General features: G+C 40.8%; 2 protein-coding genes across 7 annotated transcripts in view; both read right to left on the minus strand.

The window, feature by feature from the left end:
• Positions 1–22,079, minus strand: part of IPCEF1 (interaction protein for cytohesin exchange factors 1) — an 87,545-nt gene extending 65,466 nt beyond the window's left edge. Inside the window, exon 1 of one of the 6 annotated variants that reach the window (XM_038130488.1) lies at positions 15,173–22,079. The gene's annotated coding sequence lies outside the window, so the exon portion shown is untranslated. Of the gene's footprint in view, positions 1–5,407; positions 6,078–6,561; positions 7,117–15,172 lie in introns of those variants that run through there. The other 5 variants (XM_038130489.1, XM_038130486.1, XM_038130485.1 and 2 more) reach the window with 5 other exon arrangements.
• A 153-nt stretch (positions 22,080–22,232) lies between these two features.
• Positions 22,233–24,835, minus strand: part of CNKSR3 (CNKSR family member 3) — a 54,968-nt gene continuing 52,365 nt past the window's right edge. The window contains exon 13 of the mRNA XM_038130483.1: positions 22,233–23,664. Within this exon, the coding sequence (XP_037986411.1) occupies positions 23,366–23,664 (299 nt within the window). The 3' untranslated portion in view covers positions 22,233–23,365. The remainder of the gene's footprint in view (positions 23,665–24,835) is intronic.

Consider the following 24,835-nt stretch of genomic DNA (forward strand, 5'->3'; position numbering starts at 1 on the left):
TGCCAGGGCCAGTCCTGTTTAATATCTTTATTGATAATCCAGATGAGGGGATCAAGTGCACCCTCAGTCAGTTCATGAGTGACACTCAGGCAGGAGTGTTGATCTGCTGGAGAGTAGGAAGGCTCTCCAGAGGGATCTGGACAGGCTGGATCAATGGGCTGAGGCCAGTGGTATGAGGTTCAACAAGGCCACTGCACTTGGGTCATGACAATCCCAGGCAATGCTACGGGGATGGGAAAGAGTGGCTGGAAATTGGCCCAGGTGGAAAAGACCTGGGGGTGATGGTCAACAACCAAACATGACCCAGCTGTGCCCAGGTGGCCAAGAAGGCCAGTGGCATCCTGGTCTGTGTCTGTCAGGAATAGTGTGGCCAGCAGCAGCAGGGCAATGATTGTCCCCCTTACTCAGCACTGGTGAGACCACACCTCGAGTGCTGTGCCCAGTTCTGGGCCCCTCACTTCAAGAAGGACACTGAGGGGCTGGAGCATGTCCAGAGAAGGGCAATGAAGCTGGTAAAGGATCTGGAGCACAAATCTTGCGAAGAGCAGCTGAGAGAGCTGAAGGTGTATAGCCTGGAGAAAGGGAGGCTCCACAACCCCCTGAAGGGAGGGTGTAGCCAGGTGAGGATTGGTCTCTTCTCCCAGGGAACCAGCAACAGAACAAGAGGAAAACCCTCAAACTGCACTGGAGATGTTCAGGTTGGACATTAGAAAGAATTCCTTCACTGAATGGGTGGTTAAGCATTGGAATGGGCTGCCCAGGGAATTGGTGGAGTTACTACCACTGGAGATATTCAAGAAATGACTGGACATGGCACTTAGTGCTGTGGTCAAGTTGACAAGCTGTTGTTTGGTCAAAGGTTAGATTCGACAATCTTGGACGTCTTTTCAACCTTAATGATTTTATTTGGTGAAAGCACCAAGGTTCAAGCCCTTGTCAATGAAGCAGATATGAAGCCTTTTCACTGTCCTCCACCCCTCTGGCCAACATGACTCAGTGACATTACCACCCATGTCCTTTGGCACTTCAGGAAGGGCTCGGAACTCCCCAACCCCACTGCTACTCCTGCTTGTTTGTTCCACCACTATAAACAATTTCTGAAACACAAAAAACTTGTTATGTGAGGCTTAACAGCACTGCAACAATCTCTTCACATTTATGTATTAAAAGTTCCAACAGCTTCCGTTATAGAGGAATTCCCTGTATGCTCAAAAAAAAAAGATTGAGGGGAACAAAGGTAAATGGTCACAGAAAGAGTGAGAAATAACAATTGAGAAAGCAAGAGAGATGTGATTAAACAAGCCAGTGGTACGGATTCCCACTTTGTTACACGTTTCTTCCAAGAGCCTGTACCAGTTCTGGCTGCAAAGTTCAAAGGACCTTTGGAACTTAGAAAAGCACCATATCTCTTGAGGAGCTCTCCATAGATTACCGGGCAGTCTCTGCTGACCAGGACACCCAGCCACCTGGTCTTACAATTTAAGCTCTCGAAGAAGCTGTACATTTTCTCCAGTGTCACCACTTAAAAGTTCCCTTGCTGTACTTCAGCCTGCTACAACATCTGTAACCACATCTGTAACTTCCCGGGTGCTTCTCAGAGTCAGAAACTACCGAATGCCGTTTGAGTGTTCTCGCTTGCTGTAGTCCTTGGCACAGCACCCCTCCACCTGCCCTGTGCCACCTCCCTGCTACCGCTGAGCTTTGTCCCAAATACCACATCAACATTGTCTCAAGGCTGACACAAGCCACTTTCCAAAGCTGGAAACTACAGCAGGACTCTGAAAGTGAGGTCACAGGTGGTGCACAAGGCTGAGAGTTCCCATGCAAGCCTTCACAGCACTAGCAGCATCTCCAGAATTAAAGCAAGCTCCCTTTGGCTTTGCAAGACAATATTAAATATTGTTAGAGAGTAAGGTACATGTGCCGATTTCATCCTCAGATCTTTCTAGAGAGCTTGACTCAAGACTGCTGCACAAAAAGAAATATGAATAATCTGGGTGTCCCAAGGGGATGCAGAGAGGAAGTATTAGTATCTTCAAGAACAAGCTGAAGAAATTTGATCTCATGGATTATTACTTTTTCATATTTACTTAATCATATGCCAGACTTTGAGAGGAAATAAAAGTAGCATTTTTATGTAGTGCTCAAACTGTGTCAGAATAAAGGTAAAGTGGAAATTAACAGAGCACAGGAAAAGAGCCAGAACGGAGACAATGTCAAGTGAGGTCTCCATCAGGAATTCTGCCATTTCACAGTCTGGGCACATCCTGAAGGAAGATTTGCAGAGCTTCCTTGTATGCAGAGCTTCATTTCTCAACAGCTTGTCCTTCCATAAACTTTTTTCTTTGCTTTTTAAACCCATTTATATATTCAGGAAAATGAAATCTGCACTAACTCTCACAATTTAATTTTGCAGTGTGTGAAAAAGTACTTCTTTTTTCTTTAAATTTACTGCCAGTTTTTTTGTTTGAGTTTGAGGTAGTGGTTGTAGCTTTTTGTTTGTATTGTTTTAACAAATGGTGCATACTAGTTTTCCTGTGGAAAATAGGTATTCACTGCCACTTTGTAACCACCTCAGTGGTGGTCGTGACCTTTCAGATTACCTGTCAATCCTTTTTTTCAAGCTGAGGAGTCTTAATGCACTGAAACCTTAGTTGCCTTTTTCCATACCTTGTTTCCAGGCTTTGCTTCCCATTGTTTCATTAGCTGTTAGCTCACAAAAGAGCTGTAGCTGCCTTAGTTGTCACGAGCCTTTGGCTATGGCCCTGCAAAAAGATGTCTGGAAATCCAAGCCTGCTGCAGTGGTACACACATAGGCAAGCAGGCTACCAGCAATGAATCTATAGAGCAAAGTGTGCAGTGCCAAGGATCTGCCATGCACACAAATAAATGAATACCAGTAGTCCAGTCTCGTGGACTCATTAGCAGTGCACTCCTGGAGCACATCTGGTTAATTTTATTCTAAGGATGCTCACTTTGTATAATGCAAGATCTGTCTGCCATGTGAACTACAGCAGGGTAAGTGGGAATAATCTGGAGATTGGTTTCAGAAATCCACTCTTTATCTGAATTAACACACCTGTGTCAAAACATTCCCTATCAGCTGGATACATCTTCAATTCAGGTTGGCTCATAAAGCCAAGGAATGCTGGATTTATGAAGAGCATCATCTTTACCCCCAAAAAAACCCAAAATAAGTGTATCTCCCTTGATACATATGAATCCACCTGTTGTAATTTGCCTCTTCTTATTCCTCTAGTACTAATTCAGCTAATAAATTACATGCCACAGTGTCTATTTTAGCATTTCCTTTTCCCCGTTGCTTTAGAATTCTCCATGAACACTGATGGGTACTCATGATCTGCAAGCTTTTTTTACTAATTTGGTTTAAAATTCATTCTTGTAGTAGTTCACTTTGGGACTTTGGATTTAGAAAATGTTTAGAAATCTTTAGATTTCTGCCACAAAAAAAAGAAAAAAAAAAGTTAAAAAGTTTGTCTCTAGAAACATCTAGTACAAGCTCACTATATATAATAATATTATTTCTTAGTCTTATCATCTTTTCCTACTTCTTTTACAATTCAAACAGTGTCAAAATCTTTCTCTGGTTTCTTTTTCTAATGATCTGAAAGGATTTTGCTGTGACTTCCTCCCCAGTCCATTTTTTATAACTTTAGCAATCAAACCAAAAAGACAAAATATTTGCCAGAACTTATGGTCTTTCCCATTCTTATCCAATTGGATATGACTCCAAATTTTTGAAAAAAAAAAAAACCTTCTTATTTCTAACAGACAGCTGTAGTTTGTTGTTTGCATATACCATCTTTGTCATATTATTGGTATTTATTTTTAATCTTCCTTGACAGGGATACATATTTACTCTTAGTTTCTATTAATCGCACAGTTAAAGAGTCTTGATGCCATTTCAAATACCTTGTCCTTTTAGCTGTTTCTCTTATTTTTCTCTCAACACACATTGTCACATCATTTAGATCCACTTTTTAAAGTTACTTGATTTCTTAACTTCCAGATTGATGCTGAATTTGAAGTCAGTGTGGTTCCTAGATTTGTTAAACTAAATAAAGACGAGATATATAATGCTTTCTTTGTCATTCCCCTTAACCTCTGCCATATGGAATATAAATTTTATCCAGGCTGGTTTTTTTTTTTTTGATGAGCACTTCCTGCTAAACAATCTTGATAACAGAAAAGGTTTTGTTCATCAGCAAAAAAAAAGATCCCTACATATTAAGTACTGATGTTAGTTTTCTCAGAAATTCTGATGTGGAAGATTACCAGTAATAATCAAAACAACCATGACAGTTTCGCCTCAAAGCCAAGGCAAGGGTCAGGGAGGCTGCAGGAGGCAGCAGGACATTGCTGCCCCACGCTCTGGGGTTGGTGACACCTGGCAGGAGAGGACGGGGGTCAGGCTCTGCTGGGAAGCAGCACCATGCCCCAGCCATATGCAGAACATCTGCTCATCTCTTCTGCTAGGAAAACCTACTTGTTTAATAAATGCTAGGTTGCATGCATTCATTGAGCATACATTTGTACAGAAGTGAATTTACAGAAGTCTTCCTTTCCCACCCCTTGGGCGGTCTGCCGGAAACACTCGGTATAGGTTTCTCTACAGACTAACCCCACATTAAAAATCTGAACCAGTATGACCCAGCCTTCTGAGGCCATGGAGTGTTTAACCATTAACTACTTGTTGGACCACAGCAGATTTCTATCAGCAGCACTTTTCCTGGTCCAGCCACTGCACCAAGGTTGGATGAAGCACTGGTTTAAAGAGCAGAATGTGACAGCTGGTGCAGTGCCCTGCTCCAGCGGAGCTAAGCAGGGATCTAGGCTTGCCTGCGGGACTAAGGATTCAGTGGGATGCTCCTTGGGACTTCTAATCCTCTGAGAGGAGATAAGGAGAGTCTAAAAAGATATCTAGTTCCTAGGTATGACTGCAGGAACTCCACCTAACCAAAGCATGGTAGAAGTTGGTAATGTGGAACTGCATTCATTTGTGTAAAATGTTAGAGACTACAGATATACAAGGTATTAAATAAAGCACTAGTTATTAATATTTTTAATCCCAAAAATGCTAGTCAAATTAAGTATTTAAATGTTCTTTTCCAATTCTGCCTTATCACATGTTTCTCTTATATTAAAGAAACTCAAAGGGAACATTACACATAGCTAAAAAGCTTTTAGGAACAAGGTATGAAGATATTTTAGAAGAAATGCCACATATAAATCTGACTGCACCAAAATCTGTAAGACAACAGGTTAATTTCAATGGTTATACCCATTAGAGGTTCCCCCACATGCAGCTGTCTGCTCAGCCTTCTGCTGCAGAAGGTGACAGCAGTATGGGCACCTTGTCCCCAAAGACACGTTGCTCAGTACTTACACAATGGAGCAGGCAGTGGAAACACCACAAAACACAAACACTAAGCCTCTCTTTGAACAACTTTTCCAGACCACAGCTCAAACCATTTCCTTCCCTCTCCTCCAGTAAGGAAAACTGTGCATTTTAGTCCACAAGAGAGAAATATCCAACTGTACTTTTTTTCTCAGGGCTAATTTGCAGACTTAATTTTTTCAAGTTCTTCACTAAATACAGTTCAGCTGAATCCTCTGCAGGCACAGAAACCCCATCAGCAGGCACATTTCAAAGACTGAATAATGGCTGGTGACCACTGCCATGCACCACTGAATTATCCACAGCAACAGAATAGTTAGGAGATTGACAGCAGGGAAGATAGTCCAGCTGCAGAAGAGCACTGGTTTACAGTTCAAGGCCTTTCCATTCCCTCATTTGCTTTGCAGTGCTGAGCAAGCTTGGTTTACCTCCGTCTCAGTTCCTCAAATCATCCAAGGAAAGCAATGGCTGTTCTCTCCTGCAGATGGAAGTGTTGTGAAGGGCAGGTGTAAATCCACAAAACACTAGGGAACTTTGCTCCCCAGATGTGGGGATTGCAGTCCCCAGCCAGCACCCAGAACAAGTACTTGTTACTGAATGCTGGCTGAGATCTATCCACCTCATTAACAGCAGCAATGAGCCTTTCAACACAGGAAATAAAAATATGTAAAGATTGAAAATTCCTAACCAGGAATTTAAGGAAGTTGATTTTAAGTTAAGGAAGTTGATAGCAATACCATAGTTACAATGACACAGAAGTCAGCTTTCAGAACAAGAACAGAAGGTTCTCTCCCACAGAAACAACTCTGGTACAAGGGATACCAGTGCTCCAGTCTTCACATAACAGCATTAGTGCTGATGCCTTCTTGACAGCCATTTTCCTTAGGGTTATGTGCAACAGCAGAGCCTAAAAAAAAAACTAAACTTTTTAAACCTACCCAACCTTCTCCTATAGAAAGCCCCCAGCTTCCAGGCACTTACAGAGGAACGTCCCAATATTTTTTTTGCAGAGAAACCAGATGATAGAGTGGAACTTGTGTGTTCAATTCTAGTTTCATAACATTCAAGAAAACTCTTCCTTTTACCCCACCATTTAAAACATTCAGACATTGCTAGAAAGTGAGGCAGTTTCCTCAACTTACATAATGCTTTCCCTTCTCTTCTTCTTCCCTTACATCCTCCAAGTTGGTGAAGCAGAGGACTTGGGCAGAGCTCCAAGGAGAGTGCAGTAGGTAGAGCAGTGATTCTTGCTACCTTCTCACCATTTGTGCTACAGACCTTCCAGATATGAACAGGACATGAAGTGAGCACCAGACTTTTTCTACCATGTGGGGGTGCTCCACATCAGAGTCAATTACACTTCTGCCCAGTGAGTCTCTTCAGAGAGACAGAAAGAAAAGACTACTCCAAACAAACACAAAAGCTGACTTTGCTTTCTTTCTTCAGCTCTACTGACACCCCCTTTTCTCACTCTTCAGTTCCAAGAATTGTGTTTTACCTGCCGAGCTTACTTCAGTTCCAGGAACATCTGGGGCTGAGAAGCGACCGATCATTCAGAGCAGCTACTTTTCCCAAGCTACTTTTCCATCAGCCCAGCTGCAGCAGAATCGAAGTTGCAAGTGTGACAAGCGAGTGGGGAGAGAAGCTCTGGGAGTTTGCTCTGGCACAGGCTGGGAGGACTGGAAGAGCACTGACGTAACGAGGCCTATATAAGGCTTTGTGACAACTAGCAGTTGTCTCAGTGGTTTGACAAGTATCAGTTGTATTTACTCTAGCTGAGGTGTTGCTGTCTGCAATAGAAATTCAGCTTTCCTATGGCTGCTTCTCAATTCAGCATTCATGAAACAGCCAACACCCTTGGTCAGGATCAAGAGCTCATCATGGTAGATACTAGGTAGATAAAGAAGATGACATCATTCCATCCCAAAGACTTGGCAGAGACAAAGAGGGAGTAAGATGATGACAAAGTGCCTGGAAAGTGAAAAAACAAATCCAACCATGCCCCCTCTTGGCCTCTATCAAAGTAATGATTATGTGTAAAGCCCTGACTGTATGCATATACATAAATAAAATCAGGACTCATACTCAGCACCAGGAAGTTGTTTAGCTAAAGTCTGCAAGATCCTGCCTGTAATAATCTCCCAGCTTTCTGACTGGAGCCAAGAAAAGGGTTTAGCATTTTTCCTCTTCTCTAACCTAATACTATTTGTAAATGTGTTTTTCCTCTCTCCTGTCTTTTCAGTCAGTTTTATTTACGTAGACATGCCAGTGTGGCAAATTTCAGACCTATAATTTGTGGCTTCCTGACTTAGGGATGGTTCTGAAGTAGTTCTTATGTGACTGTTCCTCCAGCTGAATGTTTACACACATACACACTGTGCATAGCTTCTACTTATGTGCATGAGCAAGGGTTCTGCATGCTTCACATAACTTTTCAGAGTCTACATGTGTTTCTGATCATGACAACACATCGAAAATATGTCCCTACAAAACACATTTTGAATGTATTTATACAACACAGTACGTGCTTACCCTTGAGGTGTTTTCTATATATAGAAAAGCTGAATATTAGGCTTCCTGTTCTCATTCTTTCCCTTTAAGTTCTTCTCTTGCTATTCATTGTATCCAGGTTTCCATTACCACTCAGCTATACACTATTTTTCACTGGCATGAAATCAATCAGACCTGAATTCTGATAACACACATGCACATGATGAAGCATGAGACTATCCCCTAAGGAGATATCTGGACATTCACATTTCAGTCAATTCAACAACAGTGATGGTGTGGGAATGAGCATCAGCTCAATGTCTGCTGAAAGACCACGTCTCATAAGCCTTCAAGGTATCAAAAAGTATAGTTACAAATATCAGTGCTCATTGTCACCATATTGAACACAAATGCGCTTTAAATCTCTTCTCAAAAAAAAAAAAGTAAATCTCATAAATTCTGTCTTGTTTTTAATGGTTTTAAACAGTGATTTAGCTCCAAAGTCTTTTTTTTTTTTTAATTTGGTTGTTTTAGCTTGCAGATGAGGCCTAACAAGCCATTCTGTTTCCTTCCAGATGTCAAACTTGAGGGCCTTAATAAGAATTTTCACACCCAAATCTTGCAATCAGCTACATGCAGTATAAAAAGTCAGTCCTATTGGCCCCAAACAGGAAACACAAAGAGCCATGGCTAGTTCTTGATTGGTCCACACTTCTGAAAATATTCACTCTTCTAGGACTTCACAGTATGAGAGTTAAACTTTATTTTCTCCACCATGACCTTCCTTTTGCTAAGGCTGAGATGCAGGAAGGGAAGGCAGGCAGGCTGCAGCAACCCTGGGACCTGCACTCACAACTTGTCAGCTCCCAGTTAACAGCCACCTCGGGCGTGGCCTTCCCCCAGTGAAGAAATACAAAATAGGCATGACCACAGCCTGAAGACGGTAACACTTTAAATTAGATGAGTTTAACAAAATGACTATGTGTGTTCCACAGCCTTTGGACTAATCCTATAAACTCGAGCAGTCCTAAAAGTCAACAGTGCTACATAAAAGTATTCACACGCTGATAACTGCCTGCAGGACCAAGACCAAGTTAAGTAGATTCTAGAAAGCTCATTGTTGTCTGTATTTACAGAATATGATCTGACATATATATGTTCCCTTTTTATCATCATTATCCTGAATGGATTTTTATTTATGTGCATGACTAGACAGGCTGTGTTTTTATGAATACCAGGATTCATCCACAGAGAACAATAAAACATCTTTCTCCCACTGCAGAAGTTTGTCTGGGAGCAGAGACCTACACAGCTCAGCCAAGCAGTCAAATGCCACAAAAAAAAATCCGCGTAGGAAACCATGTAAGCAAACAATTTTCACAGGACTTGTGCAGCAGGCTGTGATACATAATCTGCTTGCTGCACTATTACAGACAAGTCCATTTTTACAATTCAGAATATTTTCAGAATCTATTTGAGATTAGAAGAAAGAGAGGGCTGAGAGGACTAGAAAATCCAACCAGGGTTAGTCACCACTGACAAACCCTCAGCAGCCCAACCAGCTGAGTAATTCCTGTGGTGTTCTCCTACAGCAGTCACACAGATAAAAGCCTAATGGCGCCACCAATCAGATGGCAAGTGCCAGCTGCTCACACAATAATATTTTTTTAAAAAGGTTAAATAATACAGCAGCAAAACATAGTCCAGAAATTCCAGATGAGGGCTACTCTTCTGCATGGATCCATGGTACAGCCTTACCCTGGCAAGGAAGAGGCATCATTCTTCTCCTCCTCCACTCCAGTTAGCAGGACTTCGAGCTTCTGCCACCCTTTTCTGCAGTGGGAGGAGTCCAGAGGGGAAGACAGACAATGGGAAGATAAACACCTCACTCTGGATCTCTCTTATAGCCATTTGGTCCCTAAACACACTCTGGACTACATTAAGTCTCACCCATTAAGTTTCTCTTCCTAAAGAGAATGCTGGACCTGCGGATAAGATCATTGGGAAGAGTAAAGTACTGAGAAGGAGCTGTTTTGGATGGCGAGGAAGCCAAAGGGCATATGATGGCATGTTTGAGAGAGAAAGGCTCAAGCATGTCCTGAAAGCACAAGTGTTCCCAACAAGTGTCCCTGTGCTGGTTCTGTGTGTTCTGGAGCCGGTCAGGTATCCAAGAGGCAGAGACTGATGGTAAAAATAAATAATTTACGAACAATCTCAAGCCGAAAGCCCTTGGGAATAATGGTTTTCTTCCCCAAAACATTTACTGTGCTTGAGCCTTTTGTAAAGCCTGGAATGGAATTTCAGACCACTGTTTTACTCAAATTTTACCTAAGTCCATAATTTTTTGGGAAAAAAATATAACAGGAATTTTAAGTCAAATTATCTTCTAATCAAATTGAGGACCAGTTCATCTATTTTCCCATTCTGCTAAACCCAGTCTCTTATATTACAAATTAAATTCAGAATAATCCACTTTTTCTGTTCATTTTGATGATGTTTTTTCAGGAGAATAAATAGTTATTTATCAGAAAAGGAATAGAAATAAAACATTATTTTAAGAAGGTTAAGTGGTGCCTAATAGTCTACAATCCAATAAGTTAAGCAAATAAGGAGAAGGGCAAACCCTGCCTTGTAAATAAGGCAATTACAAATCTAGTTTCTACGCTCTGGAATGAAGCCAAGATCTAAGTGTGAAGGACTCAGAGGAAAATCTGTTGTAAATTCCTTCAAGTGAAAGTCCCTATTTAAAAGGCAGAGAACACGTTTTAGAAAGGTCATGAAGTCACAGCAGTTGTTTGGGTTTTTTTTCAAAGCACAACTCTAAATGAAATTTGACTTCTTTTTATAAAGGCAGAGATACACACAGCTGCACTTGAAGTGTAACCCTGACACCAGGAGAATAGCAATGATTAAAAATAGGTTTTGCACTGAACTTTTGTAGGAGCTTCAGGCACCTACTGAGTAGGAATTGCAACCTCAACAATTATATAAGAATAAATTTTCACATTCTCAGTTTAAAGAAAAGAAAAAAAAAGAGAAATCTACCTCATATAGGCATAAAGTGAGAAGTTACACAAAAGCTGTTTCAGTAAACTTTCACTTGAGCCTGGTTTTATCATCTTTCTGGGTGAGGGGGCTGTGTGAACAGGGAAATATGGCAACAGCAGACTCATGTTCCTTGACTATAGTTTGTAAGTCTAAGCTCTTTGGAAGGTTTTCAGCAAAGGTAAAAGACTGAATCTGAAAGACAGAGCTGACAAGTCATGCCATTCCATCTCAAATATTATGGTTGAGTAGTTTAAACAGAATTCTGTACATGGCTATATACATTCACCCACAGGCATACACACATGCAAATACTTTTATACTTATATAAAGCTCAGGCAAATTCCACTGAACCTAGGAAACCAGACTGGAAAATCCACTTACATTACACCTTTGCATTTTAGTCATAAATTAAAAAGACTGTGGGTGTTGTGACTAACTGACAGAGAGTAAATTGAGCCACTGCATGGTGTTTACCATGGGGTAAACTGTTGCCTCTCCTGATTTTTAATTGGAGGTTAACTTTGGCACACTTCTATGAACAAGTCCTGGCACTAAAAACAAAGAGGCAAGGAATCATTTCATGGATGTATTCCTGTAGTTCATCAAATATTCATCACTTACTTTGCCCAGATATATTGTCAAAGGTGATAAACACACACATATCAGTAACAATAGTCGGATATTCTCGTATACACTTCTGCTCCATTCCTCATTACAGAGGTACCCAGTCCTGATTCCAAGTGTGCAACCATGTCCATGAACATGAAGAGTCTGGCTCTAACTCTCAGAAGCCTTCCTGAGCAAGTATAGCAAAACAGTAATTTGATCCTGGCCTCCATTTCTATTCACCTTACATATAGTTGCACATGCATACAAAAGTGACTCTGAACTAGATATAGAATGACCCAGCAACACTTCACCACACCTCCTACATAACATCTGAGGTCTCGTGGCAAACACCCCAGTCACTTGCTGTCTCTCTCCCAGTCAGGGTGCTGACAGATCACACACACACACATAAAAGTTATTGCAAGAAAGGATCCTGGCAGAAAAGTGATGGCAAATCCCAGAACAAAGCTACTATAGCACCACAGGATATGTAAGTAGTCTCAGACTGACCAGCTGGCAAGATTGCCACATAGTTCAGCATGCCCAGCTTACTTGGAGTTGTACTGTGGCTCAAGCAGACATGAAGAGATGCAAATATCTTATTTATAATTTTATAAATACTTTGAAAAACAGAGGCTGTTATTGTTTTTTGGCTTGTCAGGCTCTTACTCTCTTACATTGTTTCTTTGCAAAGTATATTATTCCCCCCCAAAAATTAAAACATGACACCCTTAATCACAGGTTGCTCCCACTAATAAATTATCTATTTAATATGTTTACATGGGCTCTTTTCCACAGTACGAGTCATGTTGAAATTGCCCTAATTAAAATATCTCCATTTATTTGCATGACTAATCAGTACTTATCTGTAACATGGCACTTTATATCTTCAAAGCACTTCAACTGCATATAAATGGATTATCTGAAAACTTGCCCAAAAATGTATCTTGAAATCTGATGCAGAGACTCAGCTATTGCTTCCTAAAATAACTACTGGCTTTACGTACACTCTGAATCATAGTGAGGGCAATACTGGCAGGTCTGCAGAAGCACATGTGTTAGTTATGGAAAGAGTAAATATTCCACAGAAGACATAAAGGCAGCAGACCAGACAGTGTTCCTTGATGACATGGAAAAGCAGATGGCTCAGTACTTTGAGTGGTAGTAAAGAAAAAGTCTATCCCACTTCCCACCATGCTTTTTGCTTAGAAGGGCTGTCACACTCATATGCAAATGAAGTCCCACATCCCTAAAATTGCTTGCAAGAGACTTGCCACCATTCTTTCACTTCCCCCTTTTTGGAGCTTTCTGCAGACTTGAATGTCAAAATATTCAGGACGTCTGGTACTGCTTTCTGGAGACTCTGGCCACTGATGATTTGCACTGCATGAGAAATTAATTTCTTGGTACCATGCCACACGTGTGTCTCCCCATAAAGTTCATACCCCTGGGCCACCCACTGGTTGAAAGAAAATGAAGGTGGGTACTTTTATGCTTCACAACTTGTTCTAACAAGGAACTTACATACAGAAACAAGCTACTTCCATAAGCACAGAGCTGCCCTACCTGTCTGCAAGTTATTTTCCTTTTTAAAAATTAAAAATGACATGCAAAATGGTAGGGATGTGTCTTTTAACTTTATCAGGAAGCAGCATAAAAGAGCAGGTTTTGTAGGTCTATTGTCTTGATTTTAAAAGGCCAAACTATATTTTAGAGCTATCAATATGCTTTTCCTTGTCAGAAGTGTAGCGCCATTACTAATACCTTCCTTCTATTAAGAGGAAAACCCCCACGGCTCTTCAAAACAAAAAGTGGTGTTTTTGTAATGTTCTGCAAGTGCCTCAACTGAAGGAACAACAATGGTAACTTTCGATGATGCTTTTACTCTAGATAAGTTCAAAACTGCAAAATTACTGAATCTGAATGTTACTGCTCCCTATCCCTCTTTCCTGTGTGAAGGCCCTGAACTGCATCTTCTCATGCATTCATTTGATTGCTTCAGGGTCCTTTAAACCTCCAAATATCACCATGGCTATGGTAAAGTGTGCATGGTGGCTTTTATCCACAAGGGCCTGAAAGCACTTGATGAACTCTAGAAGGATGCAATCACACACAGCCTACTCACATCTCTGCAAATTCAGAAGGTTGTAGAGACATCAAGAGATCATTAAGTCTGTCCCTCCCAGCAGGATCAACTGTACTAGGCCTATTTCTAACAGATGCTGCCTAACCCGTTCTTTAAGACTTCAAATAATGGAGGTTTCACAGCTCCCTTCAGCATCTTAAACCAGTGCTTAACTCTCCTTGACATCAGGTTTTTCAACCAAATTCAAGATCTCTGCTGTAATTTAGCCTTATTGTCTCTTGTCCTATAAATTTCTTACATAAATCTTTAATGTTTGTTCCTCTGACACCAGTGCAATAATCTTTTCTTAAGACTATGCAACATAGTTTAATTTCATATTTTCTCAAAGGCCAGTATTGTCTAAGCAAGAGGGGCTGTTGCCCCCTCACTAAAACTACCTGCTTTGGTAAGTACTTCAGGTTATTGCAGGCACTGCAAGCCCTAAAATGACTGGCACCAAAAGGAATGGAAGTGCCCCCCTTGCACAGTTAATGAGAGGCTCTCTTGAACAATCTGTTGAGAACCAGAGCCCCAGCCCTTTTTTCCTGTTCTGTGTTGATTAGAAATACAAGTAATTTGCCATCAATTCCCAGGCAGTTCATTTCTCACACTGACAGAGTCACACAGTTTGGTTTAGACTCAAAAAAAGATTTGAATGCCTGCTGGTTGAGTCCCTCTTCAACTTAGGAAAAAAAGAAAAACCCAAAGAAAAGTCAGACAAACAAGATCTGAGCAAAGCCTTTCTGCACTGCTTTTTCTATTCTGCTGCTCTTTAGACCCTTTCAACTGTACTAATAAGTACAATACAGAACAATTAAATCCCCAACCCATTACAGTCAGAAAGTTAAAACTAGAAGACAAGGCTTGATAAAAAAAACCTTTCCATCTAACTAGGTAAGATAGACTGTAATAAAAGGATGGATCATTAAAAAAGAAAAAAGCTTCTTCACCAATGCCAATATAAAAAAAATATCCACAGAAAAATAGATACATCATAAATTAGAAAACTAAGGATGTAGCTGCAGGGAGTACATTTGGGGTTTTCTGCAAAACTACTGTGCTCCCAACCCTGTCACATGTCTGTCCCACTCCTGACCAGGGAGTTTTTTCAGCACTAAACAGCCCTTCATTTCCACTGAGCTTCAGCAGGCAAATATGTAAATTGAGTGTTAAGTTTACAACATGAGCAGCACGAGAGAAATTGAGTTACCATTTTTTGGCTGGTGACTGAGGCAACGAATCTCACAGTTTACCTCCTTCTTTCAAGAGGGGAGCAGGAGACACAGAAGCTACCAAGTCTGAAGGACCCCCAGCCCTAGCACATATCCTATGTCTTCCCCCATGAAGAACTGCTTGAAATAGAATAAACAAATCATGCCTAAAATGTTCATAAAGCATTATTACTTTAAAATAAAAACACTTTGTAACCCAATTGCAATATATATTGCCTCTTCAGTCCTCTTAATATAGTTTTAACTTACCACAAATTTAGAGAGATCTCAGGAAAACCAAAAAGTTTGCACACATGAAGCAATAGCTTCTCCCCCCACCCTAGAGACTCCTTTCTGTCTTCCTTTTTTCCTCCCCCACCCAAGCCCTGAATACAGGAAGAGAGATCACCAGCTGCCTGATGAAGAAAACAACTACCAAAGAGTGTGCATCATTCAGATGGCTTGGATGATTCAGCTTTTCCATGTGAACTTTAAGTGGCACAAATGGTGCTTTGTGCATTTCTGAATCAAGAGTGTATTTAATAGTCCAAGAACATAACCCAATTTCTACTTGAAGAAAAACTTTTCATCTTAAATACAGCAGCATATCTGTTACCTTACAATGGCTCCAGTTCTCAAACCAATCAATAATTTCCTGTGCTTATGGTATTGCAGTATCTTCAGCCTTTAAAAATACTTTTCCTATTGTTCTCAAAACTTGAACCAAGTAGGACAGTGAAAAGAGGATCTAGCGATGAGCTTATAATTTTGAAAGCCACCTGATGTAATGTGCATTGGTTTTAGAGTGGGAGGGCTGGGAAGGAACAGAAAACCCAGGTGTAGCAAGCAGTCTGCTCTCCCAAAATACAACTGTACAATAATACAGCAGCAGCTTGATCATAAACTACAGTTACCTGCAGCCCATTGTCAAGGAACTTGTAGGAGTATAATATTAAAAGTTTCCAGACAGAAGGCTGAGATATGAAACCTCACACAAATGCAAAACACATACACGTTTACTTTGTGTATTTTTTTGTTTAGCACTGCTCAGATAAAGAATTAGTGCCTGGTCTTACTTCTCTAGTTTCTTTATTAATTTGTTCAAATGTTCATTTGAATCTTCTTCATCAACAAGATCCTATTTTCATTTCACCCTTTCAATCATAAATCAAAAATAGCTATAGCTATAATCAACCAATCAGATTTGACACAAAAAGTATAAGGAACCTAGTGCTCAGACCTAGTGCTGAGGACAGAACCTCTTGCCTGACAAACCCTGTTTACTTAGTGGAAGAATTTCTTATTTATGCTCAAGTACAAAAGCAGCACAAGCATGTTGAACACAACACTGCCTTCTGCAGGCACCCAGGTGTGACAATGCCGAGACTGCCTGAGGTGCTCAGGAAGGGCACCTTGAGCAAAGGGAGGAGGTAGCAAGAGACTGAATAGACTAGTCATCACTGGAAATCACTGAAGACTTAGAGAAAAACAACAGAAACATTGCTTGGCCTGTGCTTTCAACAATGGAAACGAGCCTTTGGGGTCATGTAGAGTGCCACCTTCCACCAGGGCAGCACCTGGAATTTAGTCTTGGGGGAGCATACTAGGCAGGAGTACTGGAGAGCAACCAGAGAACAATGTTTTGGCAGCATCTCTTCTCCCACTAATGGCTTTTGTATGTTTTTGTGATTTTGTAACTGACTTTCACTTCATTTTAAAATGTAAGCATGTTATGCACATCCAACCCAAAAAGCTTGTATCAAACTAGTCAGGGTGATGCAGTTCTCACAGCTCCTGCCCTGAGACAACAGTGCCAGAGCCAGCCTCACTAGCCAAGCTGTCTCTCTTCACAGCCAGCTACATGAACAGCAAATACTGTGTGAGACCAGAGGGTGTCTAAAATCTTCTGCGTTTTGAAAACACACCAAATGCTTCATTGCAAACTAGATGAAAAATCCACATTTGCAAGAGTGACTTGTGGGAGAAGTCATGTGCTTTGGTAACCTTGTTGTGATACAGGTTTTTTGAACTTCAGACTTCTGGTGATGTTTGTTTTCACTCCTTGACATTTCTTGATGGGGAGAAAGATAGGAGGAGTACTTCTCATCACACCTCCCCCCTGCTTTGGTCAACCACTGGGAAAATGAGTCATGATGCTGAAACCTGAGCCTCTTCCACAGCCTTCTAAAAGCCTTATTTCCCACACAGACCACATCCATTCCAAGCACAGCAGCCGGCCATGGTCAGTACAGGTCAAATGCATTTCTTGTGACCAGACTCACCCATGTGCGAGCACCCCGGGGTATGGCCTGACTGCCTCTCCCAGACTGCCCCAGCTCACTTGTCCCCTTTGCTTTAGTAAAGGCCTCTCTGTGCAGCACTAGGTGAAACATGCCTGTGCCATACAGGGAGCTCATATGCTGCCAAACCTTTTCGGTTCTCAGATAATGGCTCCCTCTGTGCTAACACTGAGCAACATATCATGTCACTCCACAATGTTCCCGTACTTCCGCAGGAAAACCAACTTTGCAAATCATGTACCTTGTCCCATTAGCCTTTTATTCAGAGGCCTGTCACTCATATCCTGAGCATGAGGGAGGGAAGAAAGGGGCTGCTGCTTTAGCTGATGGGTTTGCCCTTGCCTTCTTGTCCCTCCATCCCACATGGCCACTGCACAGACAGCAGCAGAGGGCAGGCAGGGAATGGCAGGAGGTCGACACCCATCTCTCCAATGCAACCTATGAATCCAATGTTACAAAACTCCGAAAGAGGAGAAAAAACCAGACCTTTCTTCCTATGCAGTGATAAGAAGCTGATGTGTCTGGACCTAAAGGACCAAGGACTGCTTGGGGTGGTCTAAGTGACTTCAAAGCAAAGTCTAAGCCAACAGCTTACTTACTTACTAAGCAGAGAGGAATTCTTACATGAATCAAGAACTTGGAAATGTTGTCTTGTGGGCAGCACTATTTTAGCTGGAAGGCTCTGATCAAAACTATCTCGGACATCAAAACAAACTGATTATGCTATAAATATTAAAGACTTTATAGCTGTTTGTTTGTGAAATAAATTCTTGGAAAGTCTCTTAGCCTTAATGTAGGGAGGAAAAGGTCAGAAAGACATAGGAAAAGGGAAATAATTAATTTAGGACATAATTTATTTTGCTCTCATCCTGCTCACTTATAGGAACTTATACCAACTTCCCCCCAGAAACCAGTGGTCAAGAAATGCACCAGACAATATTAAGACTTCTGCATGTTCAATGGGACATTCAGTGACATGGGAGAATTTCAGCTATAACTGTGTCACACCTAAGAAAGCCTTTGGTCACATTCTGTGGAGGCACATTTAAACACCACAGTTGCACTACATGAATCTACAATACCTGAACTACAGCCCTCACTTTCTACTGTCATGTAATAAACTCAAACAAATCACCCAAGATGCAGCCATTAAAGTTTGACTGATCTTTCACCTGGATGAAAATCGTAGTTTCATTATTATTCATGAAGTTGTTATTCACAAGGCAGAAAATGTGGGGGTTTTTTCTTATGTTTTGCTAATGGAGTTTTGTTTGGTTGGGGCTCCTTTACAGTTTACAGATTAAAATTTTATGGCTCATTTGTGACTACTTGGCATTATGAACATTTTCACTGGAAATATGGGAGGATTTCATTAGAAACATTGGTACTGAAAACAGCTAATGGGGGATGAAAGAGGAAAACACATTAATAAGTAGCACTGAGAAACATGCAGTTACTTGGAAAAAACCCAAAACATTAAATACACGGTCAAAACATTGAATATCAGTTTAGACTGTGGCATATTGTATGCCTCTCAGTAAATATTGCCCAAACAAAAAAGCTTCTAAGCAAAGGTCACAAGGGTCTGAGGCCCCTCACCTGCAAAGGCACTCCCAGAGCACATCTAAATACCTGGTGGCTGAGCACCATCAGTCAGCACAGCCCAGTGATCCATCAGAATCTTGTCAGGTTTGCTCCACAGGTAGGTTTCAACAGTTCCTACTCTGGCTCACTTGCACTGAAAAAGGGCTACACTTACCAAGGAGGGTGTGGGCTGCCAGAAACAACCAACCAAAAAAGCCCAAGCAACTACCCCACTCAGCTGAAGATGGCACAGTAAACTGGACTTCTTGTCCTCTGATTCCTTGGCTGCTGTCTGACATAGAGAACATTCACCCTCACCAGAGAACAAACAGCAACCACAATCATAAATTGACCCCAAGGATTCTCCCTATAACTCAGCACTCTCTGGCACTTATTTTATGCCAAATTACTCTGTCTTGTCTCCATACTCTGTTAATCAATCACATAATTGTCTAAGATATCTTTACCCTCTCCCAAAAAAATATATTGGATAACTCCACAACCACTTAAGGGAGAAAGCCAGTGGCTTACATCATCCCGAATAACTGAGGTGACCACACAGGGAGGTTTAAAAAGAAATGTTTACATCTATTCTGTGTCATGCTAAAACAAACACATTTCTCCCACTGGCAGGAACTGGAGGACACCCAAAGTTCTGGGGTTTTTTCCTCCATTGACTATGTAATCCTAATTTTTTCTTCCACTGGCAAAGTATGAGCAACAGACAACTCCTGCCTGTTTCATATCTAGTATGTATTAAAAAAAAAATCCCAACTCTTAAGCGATGCTGGAGCTGCAACACTGTTTTTAAAATTTGACTTTCCACTTCTGGACAAAGTCCAGAATAACCCAAACTAACTAAGCTTTTGGACCACTGCACGAGGCCCTGTGGGAATGACACAATCTTACTAGCAGTTGCTATCACAAAGGAAGACAAAACTGATTGTTAAGGACTTGCATTGTGCAGGCAACAGGATAAAGAGAGGTTACTATTTTAAACTGATGCAGCAGAAGCACAGGCAGCAGAATTTGGTGAAATTACACACTGACAGCAGCTCTTGACTGCTTTTGTCAATATATCTTACAGCTCAAGTGTGGCGTGTGGAACTATATATAACTGCTTTGAAAGACTGCCCTTATTTCATATTCCAGCACCATACAAATGTACTGGTAGAAACAAATGTGCATGCTGCAGTTGTGTGGGGTGCTTTCTTTGCAGAGTTACTGCCACTCAGCTGAAGCAGCATTCGACACAACACAGACCCATACATTTAGCTTAGCCTGACCCCTCTTTTTGCATTCTCCAAACTGAGTTTTTTTTGGAGTGCTCGTTCTACATTTTAAGTGAATCACAGAATATGCTGAGTTAAGTCAGTGGCTTCCTCAAGAGCTCTTGTCCATTATGAAAACTTTACAGCCGGCAAGGAGACAAAAGCATTCCTATGTGACAGCTACAAAGAGCACGTGCTCCATAACCACAGCATGTGCAAAGTAAAGCTCAGGCTACAGCAAAGAAAGAAGCCACAGTTGTACAGCAGGACAAAGGACACAACACTTCTTTCCAATTGCCCACAAGTATTTCTATCTCACACTTCGAGATGGTGCACTAGGATGTACGGTGAAAATTGGGAGATGAATATTTTAGTGCAGAAAACTCAAGCAGAAGCAAACATTCACACTCCTCCGAGATACCAATCCTGCTAGCAAAGGCATTTCTGAGAATGCATGAGCACGCAAGCCTTTCTGCTCGGATCACGTGTAAGATATTCCAAAAATTGAATGATGAATGCAGGAAAGCTCCTAGGGAAGTAAAACCTGCAAGGAAAGGGACAGGATGCAAGATTTGGAATAAAGAAACATTTACGCAAGAAAAAAATTCTTTATCCTCTCCAACTATAAAGCTAGTCTTTACCATCTGTTTCCTGGTTTGGTTAAGTTTTGGATTTTTAGTCTCTCTCCTTTCTGTTCAACAAGCACCAAGACTATGGAGCATGTTGCTTGTAAAACAAGCCCAGCTTATGAAAAAGGAAAAGTTATTGGTTCATTGATTAACACAGAATTAGTATAATACTCTCAGTACTGTGTTCACCTCTGTTGGTCATCCAGACTTCAAACACTGATTAATTTAATTGTCCATAATACTAGAGGAAACACATGGTTTGGAGAATTGCCCTGCACTCTGTCTCTACAAGCCGTTAGTGTTCATTTTTATGTCCTATTTCCTCTCACATGTTACCATCCAAAATAGGACTTTTTTTTTGCAATGGTTATGTATGAGAAACCAAAGGTATTGGCTTTCACATATTCTACAGACTTTAACAGAAGCCTGCTCCATATTTCAAAAGTGTACGATCCCCACTATACACATATGCAACAGTACTAAATATTATTTTCCATTTTAGTGGGCTTTATGATCTTTTCCAATTAACTGCATTGTTTTGCCACAATGACAGCGTATTCAAAGTACTGTGGAGTACTTTGTACCATGGCAGGATATCTGGAAATATACATGGTACTCATTAAGGAAGTCAGCCTAGATACAGTTTTTGATGGGATAGATACATGTACATTCAACATCAAGAGATGAGCCAAGTTTTTGCATAATAGCAGAATTTTTTGCAGGTTATCCAGAAGGATATGAGCTGTGATTTATTCCTAGATCTGTGGGACTTTTTTTTACCCCTAAACTGTAGAGCATCCTCTATACTCACTATACACAATAAGAGGTTAAGCATATTGGCCCCCATTCATTATTTAAGTACAGAAAACACAACACTGAAGATGAGCAGAATTTCCATTTTAAAAGTCTTGTTTGGACAACACCTTTAGAACAGTTCAGCCTTTTTGAGGCTGGACTATACTACACCACAGAGCCTACAACAAGGCAGTTTCAGCCCTTTTCTTGGGGGCAGGACCAAACTGTCACAGGGTTCAGCTGCACAGCAGCAGTTCATGTCTAGTACAGACTGCCATCTCGGGGAGTGGAGGAGAGTGGCAGAAGACAGACATAACTGCTTTGATCAGAAAGGTCCAAACCAGCCTCCCCAGTCATGAGTGAGTCACAACCAAACGTAATTAATTGAAAAGTGAATGAAACACCCTGTCTCTCCCTGTGGGGCTGTAGCACAACTTCATCAGCTCGTTGCAGCAGAATGGTGACATCTTCACAGACAGAATTACACTGTGTTTTTAACATCCTGTTATCACATGTGATTCCTGCCCCAGTCCTAAGTGCAAACTAGCATTTAACTTCCCTCTTTCCCCACCAATCATTAAATACAAATCCTTCTTTTCAGCAAGACCAAAGGAGTAGAGGCTGTCGGCAGTGTATCATCTACAAAAATAGTTAGCCTTATAATTAGAAGGTAATACAAAAATCTTATTTTCTTTTCATTTGGCTAAGCTGTGCCCAATACTTCAATACAAGAAGGTACAAACTCTATCTGTTTAAATGTAAAAATATATACAACTATATTTAACATTTAAATAACTTTAAACACAACTGTTTGCATACTAACAATCTTATGTACATTCCTTCTTAAACAATACCTCTTTAATATCCTCTTCTTTTGTTAAACAAGTTTTATTTTCCTCCCAAAATACCCAATGCTACTTTAAAATTCTGGAGGGGTAAAAATTAGAGCTATATAGAAAATAGCAAGATGTCTTACAATTGTAGTGTATGATAGTACATATTTTTCATAAAAACAACAACATTCAAAAACTGAACCACTGTAAAAGTTCTTGTAAGTCCAACAGGACTGTCTTTAAAGGTTACTTTGGTTAACAGCAAGTCATTCTTAAACAATTAAGGAAAAAATATATATTCTTTCACCACCTCTACAGATGCATTTCCTTGGCATGTTGTAGCAATCCATTTACCCTCACAGATGAGCACTGTAGTTGTTCAGTGCTCCTTATTTGTACTGTGATTTCAAATAAAATAGATTATATATATAAGGTTGGATTGATTTATAATTAAATTAGTCCAACTTCCTAAAATCTCTGCATAAGAGAACTCTCTTCCTAAGACTTCATAGGAACTCTGGATATCAGAGAAAGAACAGTAACACTACTTCTTCTTCCTCACAAGGTTGAACTCGTGCAGTACTGGAAACAGCATCTCCAAATTGCATGAAACTGTTGTTTCCCTGCTTATTTTCCCAGTCAGGAGAGTGACAACTTCTGTGAGCTCTTCATACTCTGACACCCTGCCAGTTGCACCAAGCCTCTGAGCATTCAGACAATGGAAGTGCCACTGGACTTCACAGTAATGCAATGCTTTCCTCTGAGTCATTACGCATTTCCCAGGTCACTTGTGGCCTCTACCTCATTGAAATTTTACTCATTTCCATGGAAATAAACACCTTCAGTTTTTGGCCAGGAAGAGGAACTTGATCTTTCTTCCCTCCTTGCACTATGAAACCCTCTGATCCATCAAAAATGACAAACAAAAAGGCTAAAGTGTGAGATTCTCCAGGAAAAGAATACTGCGTTAGTCACTGTGTGTCAGTTAAGCTGCAAAGTAGAGAAGTGTGACCGACGAGCAAAGGCACTTGGTAACAGCGCTGGGGACAAGTCAGTGAGTCAACAATTTCAGTCTCGTGAACCAATTGACCAGCAGTGAGGGCTCAGCCGAGGAGGATTTTGTGGATGATGTAACCGATGATTTTTTAGCACCTTCCTCTTGAAAAGGAATTGTTGCACTGTTGTGGAGGTCTGTATTCATAAAACACCTGCTGCCTCGAATATAATCCGTTCCCCTCACTAAATGCTTGTCAGACACTGGCCGGGAGAGCGGATGCTGCGTGGAGGGGCTTTCCTCAATGATTGGGGGTATCCTTTCATTGCTGAAGTACCTGCAGAGGACATCTTCACCTGTACAAACAGGAGGAGGAAAACCAATTATTGCGGATTTCAAAACCCTCCATTAACAATTTCTATTTTTATAAAAGTATTCTGGTTACACTTCAAATACCTAGATCTGGGATATTGTTCATAAAACACCTGGACATAAGCAGCTATCAATAGATTCACAGCTTTTTGCATTTTTAATGTTTTTTAAGTGACACACTAATGAAATAAATCCATACACAGAGGAGATACCATTTGACGTATATTCCAGATGCTATAACCATTTGTTATATTCCAAATTCACACACACCAGACTACCTTCATGCAAATCCTTATCATAGGTGGTATGTAACAAATCTTCTTCTAATGTGTTATTCAAAATGCTGAAGAGACCAGAGATGAATCCATAAACTTCTCAGTATAATTCAGGAGTAACTTAAAAGCTACTAATATTACTTTGAACAAGAGAAATTAATTTTGCAGGTGAAGATGTAAGCACTTCCCTCCCTGGTTTTGACCAGTGATTCGTGATAATTTCTCTTTTTTAACTCTTCCCCTGACACCTGACCAAGGCAGCTGCTGCTAAAGAAATCCTGCTGGACCTAGGCAGGCCTTTGGTTCTGATCCAACACAGCTTAAATCCAAGCCTGCAGCACTTAGATACATTTTGAGCACTGAAAAAGGCAACAAAAACCAAAGGCAAAACCAAACAAAAAACTGTACACACAAAAACCAGCCCTGCCACCTGGTGATCACTCTGTTAGTATCCCTCCTCCAGGTTGATGCTTCATTATCAACTTCTACTTTTACATGAAAATAATATAATCTAGCTTCTAGATTTTACCTAGAATTAGACATTAGCTTTCATAACTGATTCCAAGAATAAACTAGTCATCCTTATTTCTCACTCTAACAGGAGTAGAGTCTTTCAGTCAAATAGTCTTTCAGATGTAGAAGAAGGTAGGAAGAGGACAGTGTGGGAAGAAAAAAAGCCATCCAACCAAACACAAAATGTTATGAGCTTCTGTCTCTCTCCCATTCAGTGATGCCTGCCGAATATGTTCCTTTCTAACAGCAGCAGCAGTAAAAAGCAGCTCCTAAAAGGCTCTACATTTTGTGAACAAGCTTGCTTCTTCAACAGACTCCACAATGAGCTAAACAAAAAGAAAGACTTCGCAAAAAAAAGCAGTTTCAC

This window comes from Motacilla alba, chromosome 3 (assembly GCF_015832195.1).
Source record: "Motacilla alba alba isolate MOTALB_02 chromosome 3, Motacilla_alba_V1.0_pri, whole genome shotgun sequence".
NCBI classification, from domain to species: domain Eukaryota; kingdom Metazoa; phylum Chordata; class Aves; order Passeriformes; family Motacillidae; genus Motacilla; species Motacilla alba.